We start from the raw sequence: 18,437 nt of genomic DNA, 5'->3' as shown, positions 1-18,437 counted from the left end.
AAATCGATCAGATGAAGGTATCTCTGGAGACAGGAAGTGAAGCTAACATTAGATTTGGACGTGCCTTGGTGCCTTCCTGCCTTGAAATGTGTCCTCCGAAGGTAGCATTTTCCAGGTTTCAGACGCAGCCATAGTGTGTCAAACCTGAGTTTTGTTACCTTCTATTAATAAATATACTGATTGCAATTAGATCCCATACTCTCCCTTTTTGAACCAAGCCATGCCAGGGATTAATCTCTGAGCTGATTGGTTCAATTCATGGTTCAATACTTTTTATTATCATTAAATCCCTATTGAAAATTAATGGGAAAAAATACTATTGGAACCAAGGCTGCTGAAATGTAGGCAGTCACTGTTGTGCTCTATTGCCAAGATGCATGACCAAAAATGAATGAATGAATGAATGAATGAATGAATGAATGAATGAATGAATGAATGAATGATTGAATGAATGCATGAATGAATGAATAGTGCCTTTCTTTTGTTTGAATTTGCAGTTGGCTGTGGCCGATAAACAGTTGCAGTTGTGTTCTTTGACTAATGCTTGCTTATCGGCTTGTCTCTCTCTGAGCCATCATATATTTTGCTATTTGATGAAAGAAATTGTGGTAACACTTTTCAATAAGGTTGTATTAGTTAACATTAGTTAATGCATTAGTTTACATGAACTAGCCAAGAACAACACCTCTGTTCAGCGTTAGCTAATCTTTGTTAACGTTAGTTAATATAAATTCAGCTGTTCATGGTTCGTTCAAGTTAGTTCACAGTGCATTTACTAATGTTAACAAGATTTTAATAATGCATTAGTAAATGTTGAAATTAACATTAACAAAGATAAATACATGCTTTATAAGTGCAGTTCATTATTCGCTCATGTTAACTAATGTAGTCAAATAATGTTAACTAATGAACCTTATTTGAGGTTGATGAAATTGTTTATATCACAGGTTTTTTTTTTTTTTTTTCTACAGTGTTCACTTGGTTGTAAGCTTTTTCCAGAGTTTAGATTTGCCATCAGTTACTGTAACATTTTTACATGTTTGTATATGTGGAAATTGGAAAAACCAACAAAGTGTGTTAATGCATACTGTACATACACTGCACTGACAGGCTTATGCACGTCATTTCTGATGTATATATGCTTTCATAAAGGCAAAAATCTATGACATCCACAGGGTCACAGGCTAATTACAATTGATTACTTTGTAAAGATAAAACAGCATCTGTGTTTGTTTGTGTGGGTGTGAGAGTGTTTTCCTTCCAGTGAATGTTGGAAATGTTATGACTGTTCAGTGTTTGATAAACAATTCTTATTTTAATCACTTTCAGAATAATGTTTGAAACAAAAAAAAAAACGTTTGAAAGGTATACATGTGTGCCTTATTTGCCCCTATAGATATGAAGGTTGTACCTAAATGGCAAAAGGTTACCACCCCAGTGACATCTTTTTAACTTTACGTGATGGAGTAGAGATTCACAAAGAGATTTTCAAAGGGTTTTCTTCAAAAGTGAAGTGTGTAGCTCTTTTTTTAAAGTATGTTCTGCTAGACTAGCTTTTGTTCAGAGACAACTATTAATAAGCCATTAATAGCTTTATTTACTGAAGAGTGTAAACACTGTGCCTCTTTCAAAATTACACTAAACCAATACAATGGATTTGGGGCAGTTTTTGGGGCAGCATCATCTGGCCCTGTCCCAAATGCCACCCTTTGCCCTGTGCTCCTCATCTGATTAGCCTCTTTGGTGACCTAATACTGCATAGGCTCAGCAAATAGTCTCAAACAACTTGTAACCAATCACGTCTACGTGCAGACAGGCTTTAGCATATCATCACTACTATGCTTCTAAGCAGGGAAGTATATTTTTCTGTTGATATGAACAATCTGGTACATTTTGCAATATAGCGGGTGAATTATGAATATGATGTAGGTATTTCACAATGTTATGATGAAGTTGTTCAAAGCATTTCTAAGGATGCTGATTTTTAGCAGCTGTCTGACTCTGAGGTGGCTTGTGTAACATTAGCAGTTTGATAACATAGTCAAGCCAAAGACTAATCATATGAATTAACGTTATGTGTCCGAAGTTGTAGAGAGCGATAAAACGCATTACCATTCTGATACATCGACTTGTACAATCACCGAAAGGATTATTAGGAACACCATACTAATACTGTGTTTGACCCCCTTTCGCCTTCAGAACTGCGTTAATTCTACGTGGCATTGATTCAACAAGGTTCTGAAAGCATTCTTTAGAAATGTTGGCCCATATTGATAGGAGAGCATCTTGCAGTTGATGGAGATTTGTGGGATGCACATCCAGGGCAAGAAGCTCCCGTTCCACCACATCCCAAAGATGCTCTATTGGGTTGAGATCTGGTGTCTATGGGGGCCATTTTAGTTCAGTGAACTCATTGTCATGTTCAAGAAACCAATTTGAAATGATTCAAGCTTTGTGACATGGTGCATTATCCTGCTGGAAGTAGCCATCAGAGGATAGGTACATGGTGGTCATAAAGGGATGGACATGGTCAGAAACAATGCTCAGGTAGGCCGTGGCATTTAAACGATGCCCAATTGGCACTAAGGGGCCTAAAGTGTGCCAAGAAAACATCCCCCACACCATTACACCACCACCACCAGCCTGCACAGTGGTAACAAGGCATGATGGATCCATGTTCTCATTCTGTTTACGCCGAATTCTGACTCTACCATCTGAATGTCTCAACAGAAATCAAGACTCATCAGACCAGGCAACATTTTTCCAGTCTTCAACTGTCCAATTTTGGTGAGCTTGTGCAAATTGTAGCCTCTTTTTCCTATTTGTAGTGGAGATGAGTGGTACCCGGTGGGGTCTTCTGCTGTTGTAGCCCATCCGCCTCAAGGTTGTGTGTGTTGTGGCTTCACAAATGCTTTGCTGCATACCTCGGTTGTAACGAGTGGTTATTTCAGTCAAAGTTGCTCTTCTATCAGCTTGAATCAGTCGGCCCATTCTCCTCTGACCTCTAGCATGAACAAGGCATTTTCACCCACTGGACTGCCGCATACTGGATGTTTTTCCCTTTTCACACCATTCTTTGTAAACCCTAGAAATGGTTGTGCGTGAAAATCCCAGTAACTGAGCAGATTGTGAAATACTCAGACCGACCCGTCTGGCACCAACAACCATGCCACGCTCAAAATTGCTTAAATCACCTTTCTTTCCCATTCTGACATTCAGTTTGGAGTTCAGGAGATTGTCTTGACCAGGACCACACCCCTAAATGCATTGAAGCAACTGCCATGTGATTGGTTGATTAGATAATTGCATTAATGAGAAATTGAACAGATGTTCCTAATAATCCTTTAGGTGAGTATAGACCAGCCTGTATAATTCACTCTTCATCTTCTTATGAATCAGTTTCTGGTTCAAACATATATGGCTGAGTTGAACCAGTATTTCCACTTGCCATTGTGTAGTGTTTACTACAGTAAAGTTGAGTGAGTGGATCAGGCATTCTGACCACATGTGATTGGGTGGAGGCAGGGCTAATTTGCATATTCATGGCTCCACGTATACTAAATGAAGCAAGGGTGTAGAGTTACATTCATTTTAAGGCATGGATAATTTTTTTTTAAATTTTGGTGATCAAATATGAATTTTAAGGGATAAAATGATTGACTACAGGGGGACTTTAATGTAGTGCTGGGTAAAAGATATTTGAATTGATTCTCATTTTGACAAACCGATATCAATTCTTAAATCCCAAGAATCGATTAGTCGTCCTGTTTTCAGTTGATGAATAAATCGCAATAATTTTGTGTTTTGTTAGTATTGATATGAAACAAAGTTTCAGATTTCAAATTATGTCCATTTTATTATGAAATTCAAAAACATAAATACTGTTTTGGCGCTGTGGCATGAGATCGCTCTAGCGACTGACGAAGCTCAGCTCAAGAGAAGCGGCAGCGCGGAGCTCATGTGAACTGATCTTCTCTTCCGCCTTAATACCAGTTACAGCATGAAATAAAGTGTTTGAACCGTGGAAAGACATCAATAAAGCAGCTTGTAAACAATGTCGCGTATAACGTCACATTTACCTCAGAAAACCCATATCCAGTGTCCATAAACTCGTTAGTCAGATAGAAAAAATAACTCTAGAGAGGAGCATTTTGCTAAATATATGCACCATATTACAAATTCATTATAATTTTTTAATGTTCTTCAATATTTAATGCATGTTTGAATTAATCTGGCATGTTTTTATGACAGCCACCATTTAAATATTTATAATTAAAAAGTAGAAAAGGAGAAGAAATATGATTATGTGATTAAGTTAATATTATAACTTTATTATAATAAAAAACATATTGAGTGTAATTTAAGTGTCTATACAATTCAGAGTTTTCCTTGAGAAAATTTGCCATGTACTGTAGCTGAAATATCCAAAATAATCAATATTGAATCAAATCGAATCGGAATCGAAATCAAATCAAATTGCAAGCTTGTGAATCGAAATCTGTGAATCGTGAAATTTGTGTCAATACCCAGCCCTACTTTAATGTATAGAATCTTGTGAAGTGTCTGCCACTTTTTCAGTGATCATATGTCTGAAAAATAGACTTTACAAAAGCTCTTTCTTTCTGTCTTTGCAGGCCATAGGGAGTGCAACTAAAGATGTCCGATAGTGTCGATATTGAAGAAAAACCACCTGCCCCTCCCTTGAGAATGAACAGTAGTTCCCGTGACCCTTCCTCAGTACTCAGTTCCAAACCACTTCCAATGGCTCCAGAAGAGAAGAACAAGAAAGCCCGTCTCAGGTCCATCTTTCCCGGGGGAGACAAAAGTATGTGCACCCACTTGTCCCACACAGAAATAGTACTTCTGTTTTCACAATTTTTGCACTGATTGTGGGGGGAAATATGCAGAATTTATTTAAAGCTACACTGTGTAACTTTTTTAGTCTATTCTTAGCTAAAAACACTTAGTTCTTTCAAAAATATATGTGCTCATTAATGTATATTTACTTCTTTCAAGTAATAAAGTATTCTCGTAAGTGTATAATATGCCATTGAAAATACATAAGGTAATGGGATCTAACGGTGGTCGCCATGTTGCCCCTCCATCTTGAAAGTACATTAGCCAAAGAGGGACATACCCGTAAATTCAAGCTTCGCCTTTCGCGTTTTAACCGGTTTTAATATGGCACTGTACAAAATTCTCTGCCTCGCGCATGTGCGCGTCAACTTGTTCAGACTTGTCTGGTGCATGTGCAGAGAGTTTTCATCTCAGCAGCGTCCAGTAACAGAGTTATATGGAGTTTTCCTGCCTTGTTTATTCCTCAAAAGTCTGTTTTTCCTTGTGTGGTATTTCTGTGCGTTAATAATAACTCCGTAAGTAATAATAGTTATTTTCATTGTAGATGTGTTTCAGAGTGTGTCATCGCGTAATTCAGTTGATGTCACCTCAGAAGTATTTTTGTGTCAACATACAATAGCGTAATGCTCACCTATTTGAATAATCATTCAGTTATTTTGTTATCAACAATGTTTATTCGTTTTTAGAAAATATTTGCTTGTAATGTATGTTGATGGAAATATGTATCAGGTCTGATCGGCATATTAACAATTGTTATACAGAGCGCACTGCAGTGCTAACGTTAAAGCGCCGCACACACTTTTGTAACCGGACACCGCTTGTTAGCAGCGGCAGCTCAGCTCCTTTTAATGCAGCTGCATTTAGCGCCTATATATGGTACAATAAGCTCTGGTTTACGGTTACATTATACAAATGTAACTTATAAGTATAGATATACAGTTCAGTGTATGTATATTTACCATCCTTATTTGTTCTCTCACAGAAACCACATTTATGTACATATCCACGCAAACCTGTTTATGCCTTGCAATTGGATGACTGAATAAACATTACTATCATCAAAGTTCACTCTGGATTAGCTGCAGTTCTTTCTAGCCGAATAATTAGGCCAGTTGAGTTCTAACCATCCCACTGCGCACAGAATATCCCACAGGCACCGTGTCGAATGTGGACGAGGTCGAACTAGAAGCATAGGACTGGAAGCCATGTTAATCTTGGACTAAATCGGCCACCGTAGGAGTTGAAACGAAATCGGAATTGAGAAGAACAGAAACTAAAATTCACTGGATGGTCATATACCTTTTCACCACTAGATGGGGGAAAATATCACACAGTGTAGCTTTAAATAAGGTAAAATTATTAATTAAATTAGCCAAAATATTTAATAAAAACATTTAGGTGATGAGTAGAACTTTGAAACTGACAGACTTTCAAAACTGTCTTTTAGATTTCAGAGCTACGATAGCCTGACGTGGTCATACTTAGATTCTAGACAGAATATGAGTCTGATACTGCATTGGGCTGTGATTATGGGGCGTGTTTCAACCGAACCAGGAAAGAAAATGCCTCTGCACTCAATTGGATAGACCTACAACCAATCAGGGCAACGGAGTAAGTGACGTGTTGAGCGACGCATTGTTGTCAACCAAACTCAACTGCACGCACGCTGGAAGAAGTAGAAGAAGAAGATGAGTGTAAACGATCTTTGCCGGTGTTGTAAAAAGAATTTAAGGATACACGGAGTACTCACTAACATGATCATCATTTTTGAGAGAAATAGTAAAGGTAAATGCATATACGAACAAGTTCCCGGTTTAGTAAACAAATTCAACCCAAGCGCTCTTTGGTGACGTGGATGCTGACGTTACTGTTGATCTGTCCATCATTGTATAAAGCCCAACCTGACAATTTGATAGGTCCGAATAGGTCTGGTTCGAGCATAGTTGCTCCACAACGGATCATGTCCAGACCGAACTTCCCGACCTCAAATGTTGTGGGCGGGGCTAAGTTCGGCTTGCATCCAGGCTAGAGCTATGTCCGAGGGGAAGATTTTCAGTGAATAACTTTTATTCATAATTAAATAACAATATTTTAATGACAATTCAGTCCTAGCTATCATGAGACTTCTGAAGATTTGGAATATACAGTATAGTGTAAAAGTATAGCTTTGTCATCTGTGAAATTTAACAGCCTTAGTCCCATTCATTTTTATTTCATAGCAGGAATCAGATTTCATATTTTGTTAATCAGGGGCCAAGCACCGAAGGTGCTTAGGCACCTATTGTATCCATTCTCGTATTATTATTTTTCCGCCATTGAAGTCTATGGCAGCCCATAGAACTGTTTACGGGAAAGTTGTAACGATTTGACATTCTGATAGAGGACAGTCCCAACATTAAATACACCAATTTTGGTGTCTCTAACTCAATCCCTCTAGCGCCACCACATGTCCAAAGTTTCACTCATGTTTATGTTAATAATTTTTAACAGAAGTCTAGAAACAAAATTCTGTTTTCCTCTGATTCCTCTGATTCCCGGTTTGATCGCACCCTATGACATCATTTTCCGTCATTATAAATTTCCTGCCATTTTTAATTTTCCCAAAAAAAAACTACTTTTGCAAACTCGTCCTAGACGGTTCGTCCAATTTGCACGAAAATTGAGCCAGATCATCTTCAGGCGGTGCCATCAAAAAGTTATGGAATTCAAGTTGATTCGTCAAATCGTTTTCGAAAAACGCTCGAACAAATTTTACGTAGCGGTTGCAAAAATACACATAAGGCTATATCTCCGCAACACTTTATTGTATTCAAACCAAACTTGGTACATGTCGTCACGAGCATGACCCGAGGCAAAATGCAGTGTTTCGGCGCAGCGCCACCTACTGGTCTGGAGATACGAAAAATGGCTATTTTTGCTTATAACTTCTGAACCGTTTGGCCAAAAATCATGGTCTTGTTAGATTCGGGACATTATGTCGAGTCGGCTGATATCCAATTTTACCATATCGGCCATTTTGCCTGTCGGCCATTTTGAATTGTGATAAAATGCTGTATTTTATGAACACATGAACGGATTGTTACAAAACTCGGTATAGGTCATCAGCACAATGCCCTGAAGGAGCCTGAGAAGTTTCGAAACAGCGCCACCTAGTGATTTTTTTTTTCAAATGCTTATAACTTTGGGTGTGGTTGACTTATTTTCATGGGAGTAACTTTTTTTGGCACCTGAATCCTTGCTGAGTCCAACGATACCAGACTTGCAATGTTTCGGCATATGGTTTGTGCAGCGTTGCAATTAAGCGCTTATAAAACATTAGCTGATATCTTCGAAATCGCTAGTCCGATCGAGACAAAACCAGCGTCAGAAGTTCGGAAACATAGGTCGATAGTCACGGTCGTGAACCCAAATGTCAAAATATTGATAGTAAGGGGTAGTAAAATCCAATCAAAGTCAGGTGTCAGTCATTTTTCACATGTTATTTTTTCATTTAAATGTCTATAACTCCAAAACCATAGGTAGGAACATGTTGAAATTTGGCAGAATTGTAGAGATGTTCATCAATTGTAAATGGACCAAATTTGGAGTCTCTAAGACCAACTCCATAGCGCCACCACCAGTTCAAAAATTCAACATTTAAACTATTATAACTTTTGAACCATTTGATATAGAGAATTGAAACTTAGTACACCTGATTCCTCCTGATTCATTTATTATTCATTATCTTACATCAAAACTCTGCCCAAAACTATGACATTGGCTCTATACAACTCAATGTATTATTGTGGGGTTTCAACATTTTTGCGTAAAATTGTCTCCGAATGTCGTTACTCATTTTTGCAGTTGGTCTGCTGCTAGCTTCCTTGTTTGCTTCTGTTGCGCTTGGCCCCGGTATTGCTGCTTGCAGCTATATTTATTTTTGTTTGTGTATGGAGTAAAGAAAATAATTTGAGTTAATAAAGACAGATTTTTGTGTTGCTTTAAACTGTTTACTGTCCCTTTTTTATTTGATACAAAATATATGTTTTCCAAAAATAATTTGGACTCTAAAATTGCTAGAAAATTTGAGATCACAAAAACTGAGCCCGCTAAAAAGTTTTAAAGCACCGTTTCCATGGTAACACAATGTCCAATATCAAAAAATTTTTCACAGGGTGAATTTTGGGTGTTTAACTTTCGAATGATGCCTAATTTATTATGATTACTAAAATATGTGATGCCAGACGTCCCACTACCAGGACACTGACAGGCTAACTAGCTTCACCAACAAGACTTCCTTGGTTAGCCAGCTTAACCAGAAAGGTGATGCTGCTTATCTGGAGGTAGATTCACTCAAACCAGAAATGACCAGTATAATCCACACTGGTTTAAGCAAACCAGCAGAGATGCCGAATGACTATACTGTACAATTATTGTACAACTGAATGGAACTGTTTTGATGAGATGATCTGAAAGGTTTAAAAGTGTGTTTGTTTCTCTATTCAACAGCTAATAAGAAGAAAGAGAAAGAGCGTCCAGAGATATCCCTCCCCTCTGATTTTGAGCACACTATCCACGTAGGCTTTGACGCCATAACGGGGGAGTTCACTGTGAGTTCACCCAGTCTCTGGGGTTTTTTCATTGATGTGTGAGAGTCATTTTTATCTGTGATGTATGATTCATGTGGATGGTGTTCTTTTCTGACATTTTGCGTGTGTGTGTGTACAGTATGTATGGATATGGCATGTGTGTGTGTGTTGTAAATAATAGCATTAAGTTATGAAAATCAGAAACCATATGGAGGATTTTCTAGAACAATGCCATAACACTAACATTGTTTAGTGAAGTAAATTCAACCTAGCCTGGTTCCGCCCTCCTACGTGCTTCCGCTCAATTTTTCAATTTTCATTTTCCTTCAGTACTCCGTTTGGGTTTGCGGTATATTCGCTGGTTTTCTCCAGCCAAATTTGAACGGGTCCAATCAGGGAATGAGTGGCGTTGATGTTGTGCACTAGTTTGAGTTGTTGATCAGTAATGGTGATGGAGAAAGTTGCGAGCGAAGCCATTCGGTCCATTGTGGCAACGCTGCTGAATATCCAGAAGTTAAAGCCGGAGCAAGAACATTCTTTGCTGAGTTTTGTTGGTGGCCATGTTGTGGCGCTCCTCCCCACGGGGTTCGGGAAAAGTTTGATTTTCCAGCTCGCTCCGTTAGTGGTGAAGGAGTTGGCTAAGGCGAACGCATGACATATGTCAAGACCAAACCTTAGCGATTGGTTATGGCAGATCCAGAATGGCTCTTGGCAGATCCAATAGTTTTAAACTTCAACAGACTACCCATCTTCAAGGAAGTTAATGCTTGTCATTGGAGAGTGGCCAGACTCTCTGTACAAATTAAATGTAAAGTCCATCCATTATAAAAGTAATCCACACGGCTCCGGAGGGGTTAATAAAGGCCTCCTGAAGTGAAGCGATGAATTTTTGTAAGAAAAATATCCATATTTAAAGCTATAAAGTAAAACATCTAGCTTCCGCCAGACCGCCTTCCGTTTTCAACTTAAGAAGAAAGTATAACGCCTCACGCAGTTAAAACGCTCACGCTAAGTCTGACGTCATACATCACACTTTTTCCGTAAGTTCAATACGGAAGGTGGTCTGGTGGAAGCTAGATATTTGACTTTATAATGTGTTAAATGTGTAATTTTTCTTTCACAAACCCATCGACTTGCTTCAGAAGGCCTTTATTAACCCCCCGGAGCCGTGTGGATTACTTTTATAATGGATGGGTGCACTTTTTTGGGCCCATTTACTGCCGTTATATAGCTTGGAAGAGCCAGGACATTTTTTTATATAACTCTGATTGTATTCGTCTGAAAGAAGAAAGTCATATACTCCTAGGATGGCTTGAGGGAGGATCACGGGGTAATTTTCATTTTTGGGTGAACTATCCCTTTAAATGTGAATATTTTTCTTTCACAAACCCATCGATTTGCTTCATAAGGCCTTTATTAACACCCCGGAGCCATGTGGATTACTTTTATAATGGATGGATGCACTTTTTTCGCCCCATTTACTGCCATTATAAAGCTTGGAAGAGCCAGGACATTTTTTAATATAACTCTGATTGTATTCGTCTGAAAGAAGAAAGTCATATACTCCTAGGATAGCTTGAGGGAGGATCATGGGGTAATTTTCATTTTTGGGGTGAACTATCCCTTTAAAATAACTGCAGCTTTTAATGTGGCACTTTAGTGTCTTTAGCGGGAGAAAGAAGGAATGAGCACAGAAACGATGCTACCGTGGTCATTATGTCTCAAGGTCCGGTTGGAACCAAACCAGAGTCTGGACTCCAGAACCGAATCACGATCCGATAGATGTTGTTGATAGTGTCACCTGGTTCAAACTTCTTACTTTTTTCATTTATGTGTTTGGTGCATGCAAAAGTTGTATGATTTACTCATATGTCCATTTTTTTCTGTTTCCAATTCACAAATGTACACAAACACAGGGTATTCCAGAGCAATGGGCTCGGTTATTGCAAACCTCCAATATTACAAAGCTGGAACAGAAGAAAAACCCTCAGGCTGTTATAGATGTTCTCAAGTTCTACGACTCCAAAGAGACTGTCAACAACCAGAAATACATGAGCTTTACGTCAGGAGGTGAGGCACACACACCCACTCAAATACACACGCATATATGCAGGGGTGTATCTATAACAACTGATCTATAACAACTGATCAATAACAACTGTATCAATCACAATTGACTTTTCCGCTCAAAGAACTATAACGCTATAAATATAACAGTTCATTTGAATTTAGTTGTCACTTAATTTTTTAGTTCTTAATATTAGCCTCTTATTGGAACACAATATGCTTATATGGTCTAAGTCAGTGTGGTATAGACGTTTAGCACCAGTATGTGTGCGGGGTTATTCTATGCAGGCTATTTGTGGTCATGGTTAGATACTCTCATTTGTTGTAGATTTTAAGTAGGCTAGGATTTCTTCTTCTTTTGCCACCCCAATGAAATCTCTGGGTCTTAGCTTGAAAAATGTATTTTAACGCCCCTGCATGTATGGGTTATTCTGATGAAATGATGCTTGTTTTATGATGTATAGTATGTCTCTATAACTTAATATGCATGTCATTGACAGGATATTAAGTATTATTTTTAGGACACAATTTTTTTGTATATGAAATTAAATCATATATAAATCATATCATTATATCAAAATAAACTCAGTAGTTCAAATCATAGTGATCCAAATTAAAATATATGAATTATTCTTGGTACAACATTACAACATTAAATGGAAATAAAATGATGTGGTGCAGTATTTTGCTAGATATTTGCTAAAATGTTGTTATCAGTAAAACTTTTATGAGTTTTTAGTAACCTTCAACCCTGTAATGTTTAACCCTAAAACTTATTGGAGGTAACAAATATGAATGTTTTAAACAAAACATGTTTTCAATAAGAAAATAGTTTTTTTTTTTTTTATGTGAACTTTATTGTAAAGCACACCAAAACTGAGCTGTATCTATTTGAATGATATGAATATATAATTATATGAATACCAAACCATGATATAATAGTATAAATAGCACACATGGCTTTTTTGCCAGAAAATCCCAAAACGTATGCAAAAAAGTACCTTTAGAATTAGTAATGGAATTTAATGAGAGTTTGACTCTTCTACATTTATATAATTATATTATAAATTAGTTTGCTTGAGTAAGACTCTGACTAATGGAATGTTTTTGCTTCCAGATAAATCCGCTCATGGTTACATTGCAGCCAATACTCTGGTGAGTGTTTTTGTTTTCTTTTTTTTTCCTCCTTATTTTGTTTCCCAGTTTGACATTTTATTTCAATTTAGCAATTCATCTTCATGAATTAAAGAATTCATGATTCAAGCATCCAGTAATGCCATGTCTACCCCTCACAAACATAACCGTTAATAACATGGACTAGCTGAATTGCACATTGTCTTTATGTAACCATTATGTAGTTTTATGAGCCGTTCCTTGGACACAGATTAAGGGCCAGATTTACTAACAGCTTGCGGCAGCGCAAACTCTCTTTTGGCGTTAAAAAACTAATGTCAGGATTTACTAAAGACACACAGTGAAAAATTAGACCTTATTGCATGTGCATTTGTGGGAGTTTCCCTTTCAGGCGCAAAATGTGCGATTGGAGAGTATTTACAAGAATCATGCAAGGTGATTTAATAATGTCTTCGGTAGTCAGTTTACTGGTATTTGCGGCATTATTTAACGCCTAAAAAAACATGCCTTAAATCGGACTCTAATTTGCTTGGTATATTGCGTTGGTCATTATGGAAATGATCCGGCTGCGACTGTGTTCATTAATATGTGCATTGTCAGTAGATCACGTGCAGAACTTTTCACTCCCATCTGAGCTTCTATGGGATTGAACTCTAACGCCAACTTGCGCTGTTTTAGTAAATGTGGCCTTAAATAAAATTTTTACTCAAAGATTCTGCAAAATAAAAATAAAGATCACTTTTGCACTAATATTGTGATAATAAAGATCACTCTTGTGCATCTAGTTAACTTCAGTTTAAAATCTTCCCCATCACCAGCATATGTTTCAAACATTGATGTTATTGACGGTGTCCTCCAACACTGCCAGATGACTGTGACAAAACTGTTGTGTTGACCTAGATTCAAAGGTGATTTTAAACCACAGAATTAAGCAAACACATATCTTCTTCTTCGACCATTATCTAAATAACCGTTGCTGGTTTTGATTTGATTTGCCACCCACTGAAAAGTATTAAAAGACGTATAAATTATGCATATGTCTCATAGCGTGTTAAGGTGCTAAAGCTGTTTTTGGTGGTCTATAAACATCTTGACCAAGAGGGTCTACCAGACTCCACCAGTTGAGTGTATACAGCTAGTAAACTATCTAGACCAGCTAGACACCTTGCAAGGCCAGCTTAAACTGGTTAAAGCTGAATTTTACTGTAGCAGTGGTCAAGACTAATATAATATCATAATGATACTGTAGGTCATGTTGTGTAAACAGTAGGTGGCATACTTCTTAAATTGTGGTTAACTTTTTATAATTTCAAATTGTATTCAATTTTCCATTGAACTCAGCACCTGGTTCCATTGTATCTGTGTAAATCTGTCATTTTTCCTCTTGTGAAATTTCCAAACTGAACACATTACCTTAGGTTAAGGGCTAAATCCCATGTCTGACTGTCTGAAATCCAGGTTATCATCTTGACTGATGCTGGAAGCAGTGTAAAGATTCAGCTTAACAAGTGCTTCATCTTTAAACTTTAACAGTAACGGTATCAGTATCAAAATCTATCAAAATGTTTTAGTTTTTAATCCCCCAAAACACAGTTGTCCTGCAAATGAATGGCCAAAACTCATAAAAAGTTTTCAGTTTTTAGTTGAAAATGGTGTCATGTAAACAGCCTCTAATTTTCGCATGGCTCCTTGTACAATACTATTTTATCACCTAAAAAAACACTTTTACCATAGTGCATGATTTGTAAACTAACTGGTTGGGGGTGCAAGGAAAAGCTCTTCAGAAAAAGAGCTCAAAACGTGTGTAAAAATAAGGTATGGCATTGTCGCTTCAGCAAATGCGTCTTTCATGATTTTTTTTTCTTTAACACTACTGGCTGGGCTTAGGGTTAGGTTTAATGCAGGGGGTACACATTTTTCATGAGTATTGGTTGATTTTACTACATGAAGAACTTTCTTAAAGGGCATTGAATAGGCTTAAGGGCATAGTTTCCCCAAACGTTATTTAACAAGTCCAGCAGACATTATCACTCCTTTATTCATTAAATAATTTTAAAACATAAATGTATGTAAACATTTACTGGAATTCAAAACAAATAAACCTCTGTGGCGACTCCTAGCAGGAGCAGCCGAAAATGAGAGTGAGAGAGAGTAGTTTGATAGAAAGTACAGTACTTTCCAGAAATAAAGTCACACCAGATCCAAACTGCATTAAGAGAAAAAAACACTGATAAGTTGCATTTTATTATTACATTCACAAATAAAAATAAATGTTTACAACACTTTTAACATGTATTTTAGTTTTAATAAAGCCTACAAATTGAACGGTATATATAACAAATAATGAAAAATATAGATATAATATATAAACATTATAAAATTATATAAACAATTTAGTGTCATTCATTATAAACAACAGTTATTAAAAAAAATATTACCAGCATGTGGGAAATGCACTACATGAATAAAATTGACATGCCTTACCTTGCCTATAACAAGCACAAACTGTTTAAGTTGAATGAGAGGAAAGATAAAAGCTGAACGCCACAAGATAAAATATTTCTCTACAAATGCACTAAACACTCATTTCTAATATACATCATTTACTTAATTTGAAAAGCAAATAAAAACAGTTAAAAATTATTTTGATGTAAAAATATGTCTGATCTACATTGTTTTTCTGTTTGACCATGTTTAAAAATGAAAATATATGTATTAAATTTAACAAAAGAAGGGGAAAAAAATGAGAGAGGGTGAGATGTGAGTGACGTTTTGGGAAGAGAAACAAAAGTGGAATATCTTAATTTGTCTATTGAAGAAATTATGATCAATAATGCCTATAAATAATTCATATGTTTCACAGTTAGTTCACAAACTAATTTCAAATGTTAAAATGCCTTAGATACCATTCTACAAAAATAGTTTGATTTCAGCTCTTAGTTTTATTTCTGTTCTTAATTATATACAATTGGTAATTTGCTGTTTAGTAGAAGCACATAACCCCAGTTCATTAGTAAATCAGTAAAAGATTAAGCACTCAAATTAGGAATAGTTAATCTCTAAAACGTTGCGAGCAACAGTTTTAAATTGCAGAAATATTGAACGATTTAAAATCAGCTCATTGTACAATCCTTATAAAACAACAAATGACATTCACTCAGTCCGTAAGGGAGTAATCACAAGCATCAAAGTTCAGTTCATAAAGGGCAAGACGCCATTTCATTTTAAAGAGAGAAGATGTAGGGAAATTCTTACCCCTAGAAATAGACTTTATTCGAAATCTTTGGATAAGAGAACCATACATCCTTTAAATTTTCCCCAGCTGATGACAACAGATTTTTTTTTTTTTATGTTTGGTTGTCTGCATTTTTGTTTGATGAAGAAATAGGCTGTGATGTCAAGTTAGCAATGCTAGAAATTATATGTTGTGTTTGTGCGCATATTTGTGTGCACTTTGGTTGCTTGATGTTATATAAGTCCCTTTCAGATGTTAAAAAATGCAACTGATATTCCAGAAAATACAGTAAGGGGTTTTAGCTATTCATCAGCAGATACTATAGAGAAGTGTGTGTTGTGATGCACTATTCATCAAAGCATTGATTATTTAAGTGTCAGGGTCACTTAAGATGTCCAAAAGAACACAGATGACAGTTAAACACTCCCCAGATTAATGTGTGTCCATCTCAAACTGAACAGCTCTTCATCTGACATTTTATCTGGCAGAAAATCCAGTTTTGCTGGCAGGATTGATCTGATCTTTACACAAAACAACATGTCCTCCAACCAATACGCCTATATAGGTCGTTTGTCACTTCCCTGTAATACGAGCCATAGGAAGGTTTACTAAAGTTGCGCCCCTATCGACAACAGGACACTTTCATTTAAATACATTGTTCCCTTTTATTTGCATCATATTTCGGGTTTTGCGTAGCTCAATTGGTAAAGCATTGCAAAATACAACATCATGTGATCATGTGATCATGCAATCGTGGGTTCGATCCCAGGGAACACATGTGCTCATAAAGTGTAAATGCACTATAAATCACTGGGTGTGTTGTGGGGTGGGTGTAGTTGTTAATAAAAAAAGATTTTTTGCTAAATGGAAATATGACAAACGGTGGTAAAAAGTCCACACATTGCATTTAAACGCGCATTTTGATTGGTAACGACATTTCATGACGACAGACGTAACACAACACTGTCATTATTTTTATGCCAGCTAGAGGGCGCATGACTTAAACACGTAAATAAAGGTCGTATGGTGCTTGAAAACCGAACCTATAGAGTTGTTTGTTTTTGGAAGACAGTCTGACACAAAGACATTACGGTTCATAGTCACCAAACCATCAAGCTGTCAAAGTGGTGGCAAATGAATGCCCATATTTAGACCCCAATAATGAAGATGCTCACTTCTTTTTCTCAGTTGTATTTCCTCCCTCGCCCATTATTTTCACAAGAATCTCACCTCCAAACCACCTTTCTCTTTTGCCTACCTCCCTCCTGTCACGCTTTCCCTCCTATCCTCTGTTGCCTGGAATCCATTTGTATTGTTTGAATACTTTGTGGGGGTTTTTTTGTGTCAAGTAAAATATCCTCCCGTTCTCAACCTTATCATCATTCAGAACCGCCTCCTGTCTTCCGGGCCACCTGTCAGCCTTAGAACCTGCAGCGCATTATTTGACAAGGTAAAGCTTCACCTTTATACTGTACGGCACTAAGGGAGCAGCATCATTTGGCAAAGCTAATGCCTCTACTGTGCAGCCATGAACTTACAACTTCACAGAAGCAGACACACAACATTTGGGCATATACATAAACACATTACTGTACACAAGCTGACCCAACAGCCCAAATATGTGCTTTTCCACAAGCTAGTTTTTATAGTCTGCACTTTACAAAAAGTTTGCAATGCTGCACACTGCAAACAAATTTCTAGATCTAACTAGAAACTCTTCATAGAGTATGTAAAAGGCTTGCCTGAGCTAGTAATATGTCTCAAAGTTTCATTTCTCATCTAAAATGAAAATGGAAGATTTAGGTAGGATGCACAACAAAACATATTAACAAAGACCCCATGAAATGGTTTGACGAATGCATTTTTTCTTTCCTGTATTTCAAATTATATGTTATGTATTAAGTGAAATTCACAAGATTTTCTGTCTAGGTCAGAGGATTACTGTCAAGGCATGACTGCTACTTGCTATTACTTGGCTAGCAGGAGATTTTTGATTTCATATATAGTTCCCCAGCAAGCAATAGCCGTCATTTCACTGCCTCGGTTTACTATAGACCCGATATAGTCCAGCTATGAGTAACCCCCTTCTAGCCAAAATAGCCTTGAATTTGGTTACATGTTGTTTTTGCCAAAATAACTTGTGGGATGTATGATATTCCATCATGCAAGCAAAGCCAACAGTGATTACAAGGTGTTTGGTTTAATTTCTTTGGTTAGACGTCTATAAAATATTCACTGACAGTCCAAATTTTTGCCTTATTTTAGCCTAGACATCAGGGCTGTGTTTGGACGGCTATTAGTCGTCTTTTAGATGCAAAATTGCTTGCTGGGTCATTTTTTAAAATAGTTTTGCCAACTTTTAGGAATTCTCTCGTTTTTATTTCTTGGGGTTTTAAAGAGGAAGAAATTTAGGGACTTAATGTCAGTTTAGGTAAATTTGATGATATTCTTATATTTTTTCCTCTGATATTTAATTTCTCTGATTTGTACTCTAGTACTCCATTTAAATTTGCCTGCTAGCTATAAAAAAAATGCTGCTTGCCTTATTAAATACTCCCTAAACCGCAGTTGACCAT

General features: G+C 36.9%; 1 protein-coding gene across 1 annotated transcript in view; it reads left to right on the top strand.

Annotated features, from left to right (window-relative positions):
• Positions 1–18,437, top strand: part of LOC307124699 (serine/threonine-protein kinase PAK 3) — a 75,317-nt gene that overhangs the window by 37,382 nt on the left and 19,498 nt on the right. The window contains exons 2-6 of the mRNA XM_079814108.1: positions 4,635–4,825; positions 9,346–9,446; positions 11,342–11,495; positions 12,610–12,647; positions 17,249–17,311. Coding sequence (XP_079670234.1) covers positions 4,657–4,825; positions 9,346–9,446; positions 11,342–11,495; positions 12,610–12,647; positions 17,249–17,311 — 525 coding nt within the window. The 5' untranslated portion in view covers positions 4,635–4,656. The remainder of the gene's footprint in view (positions 1–4,634; positions 4,826–9,345; positions 9,447–11,341; positions 11,496–12,609; positions 12,648–17,248; positions 17,312–18,437) is intronic.

This window comes from Gobio gobio (assembly GCF_949357685.1).
Source record: "Gobio gobio genome assembly, chromosome: 4".
Classification (NCBI taxonomy): domain Eukaryota; kingdom Metazoa; phylum Chordata; class Actinopteri; order Cypriniformes; family Gobionidae; genus Gobio; species Gobio gobio.
The sequence above is the reverse complement of the archived record's forward strand: the minus strand, read 5'-3'. Positions and strand labels throughout refer to the sequence as shown.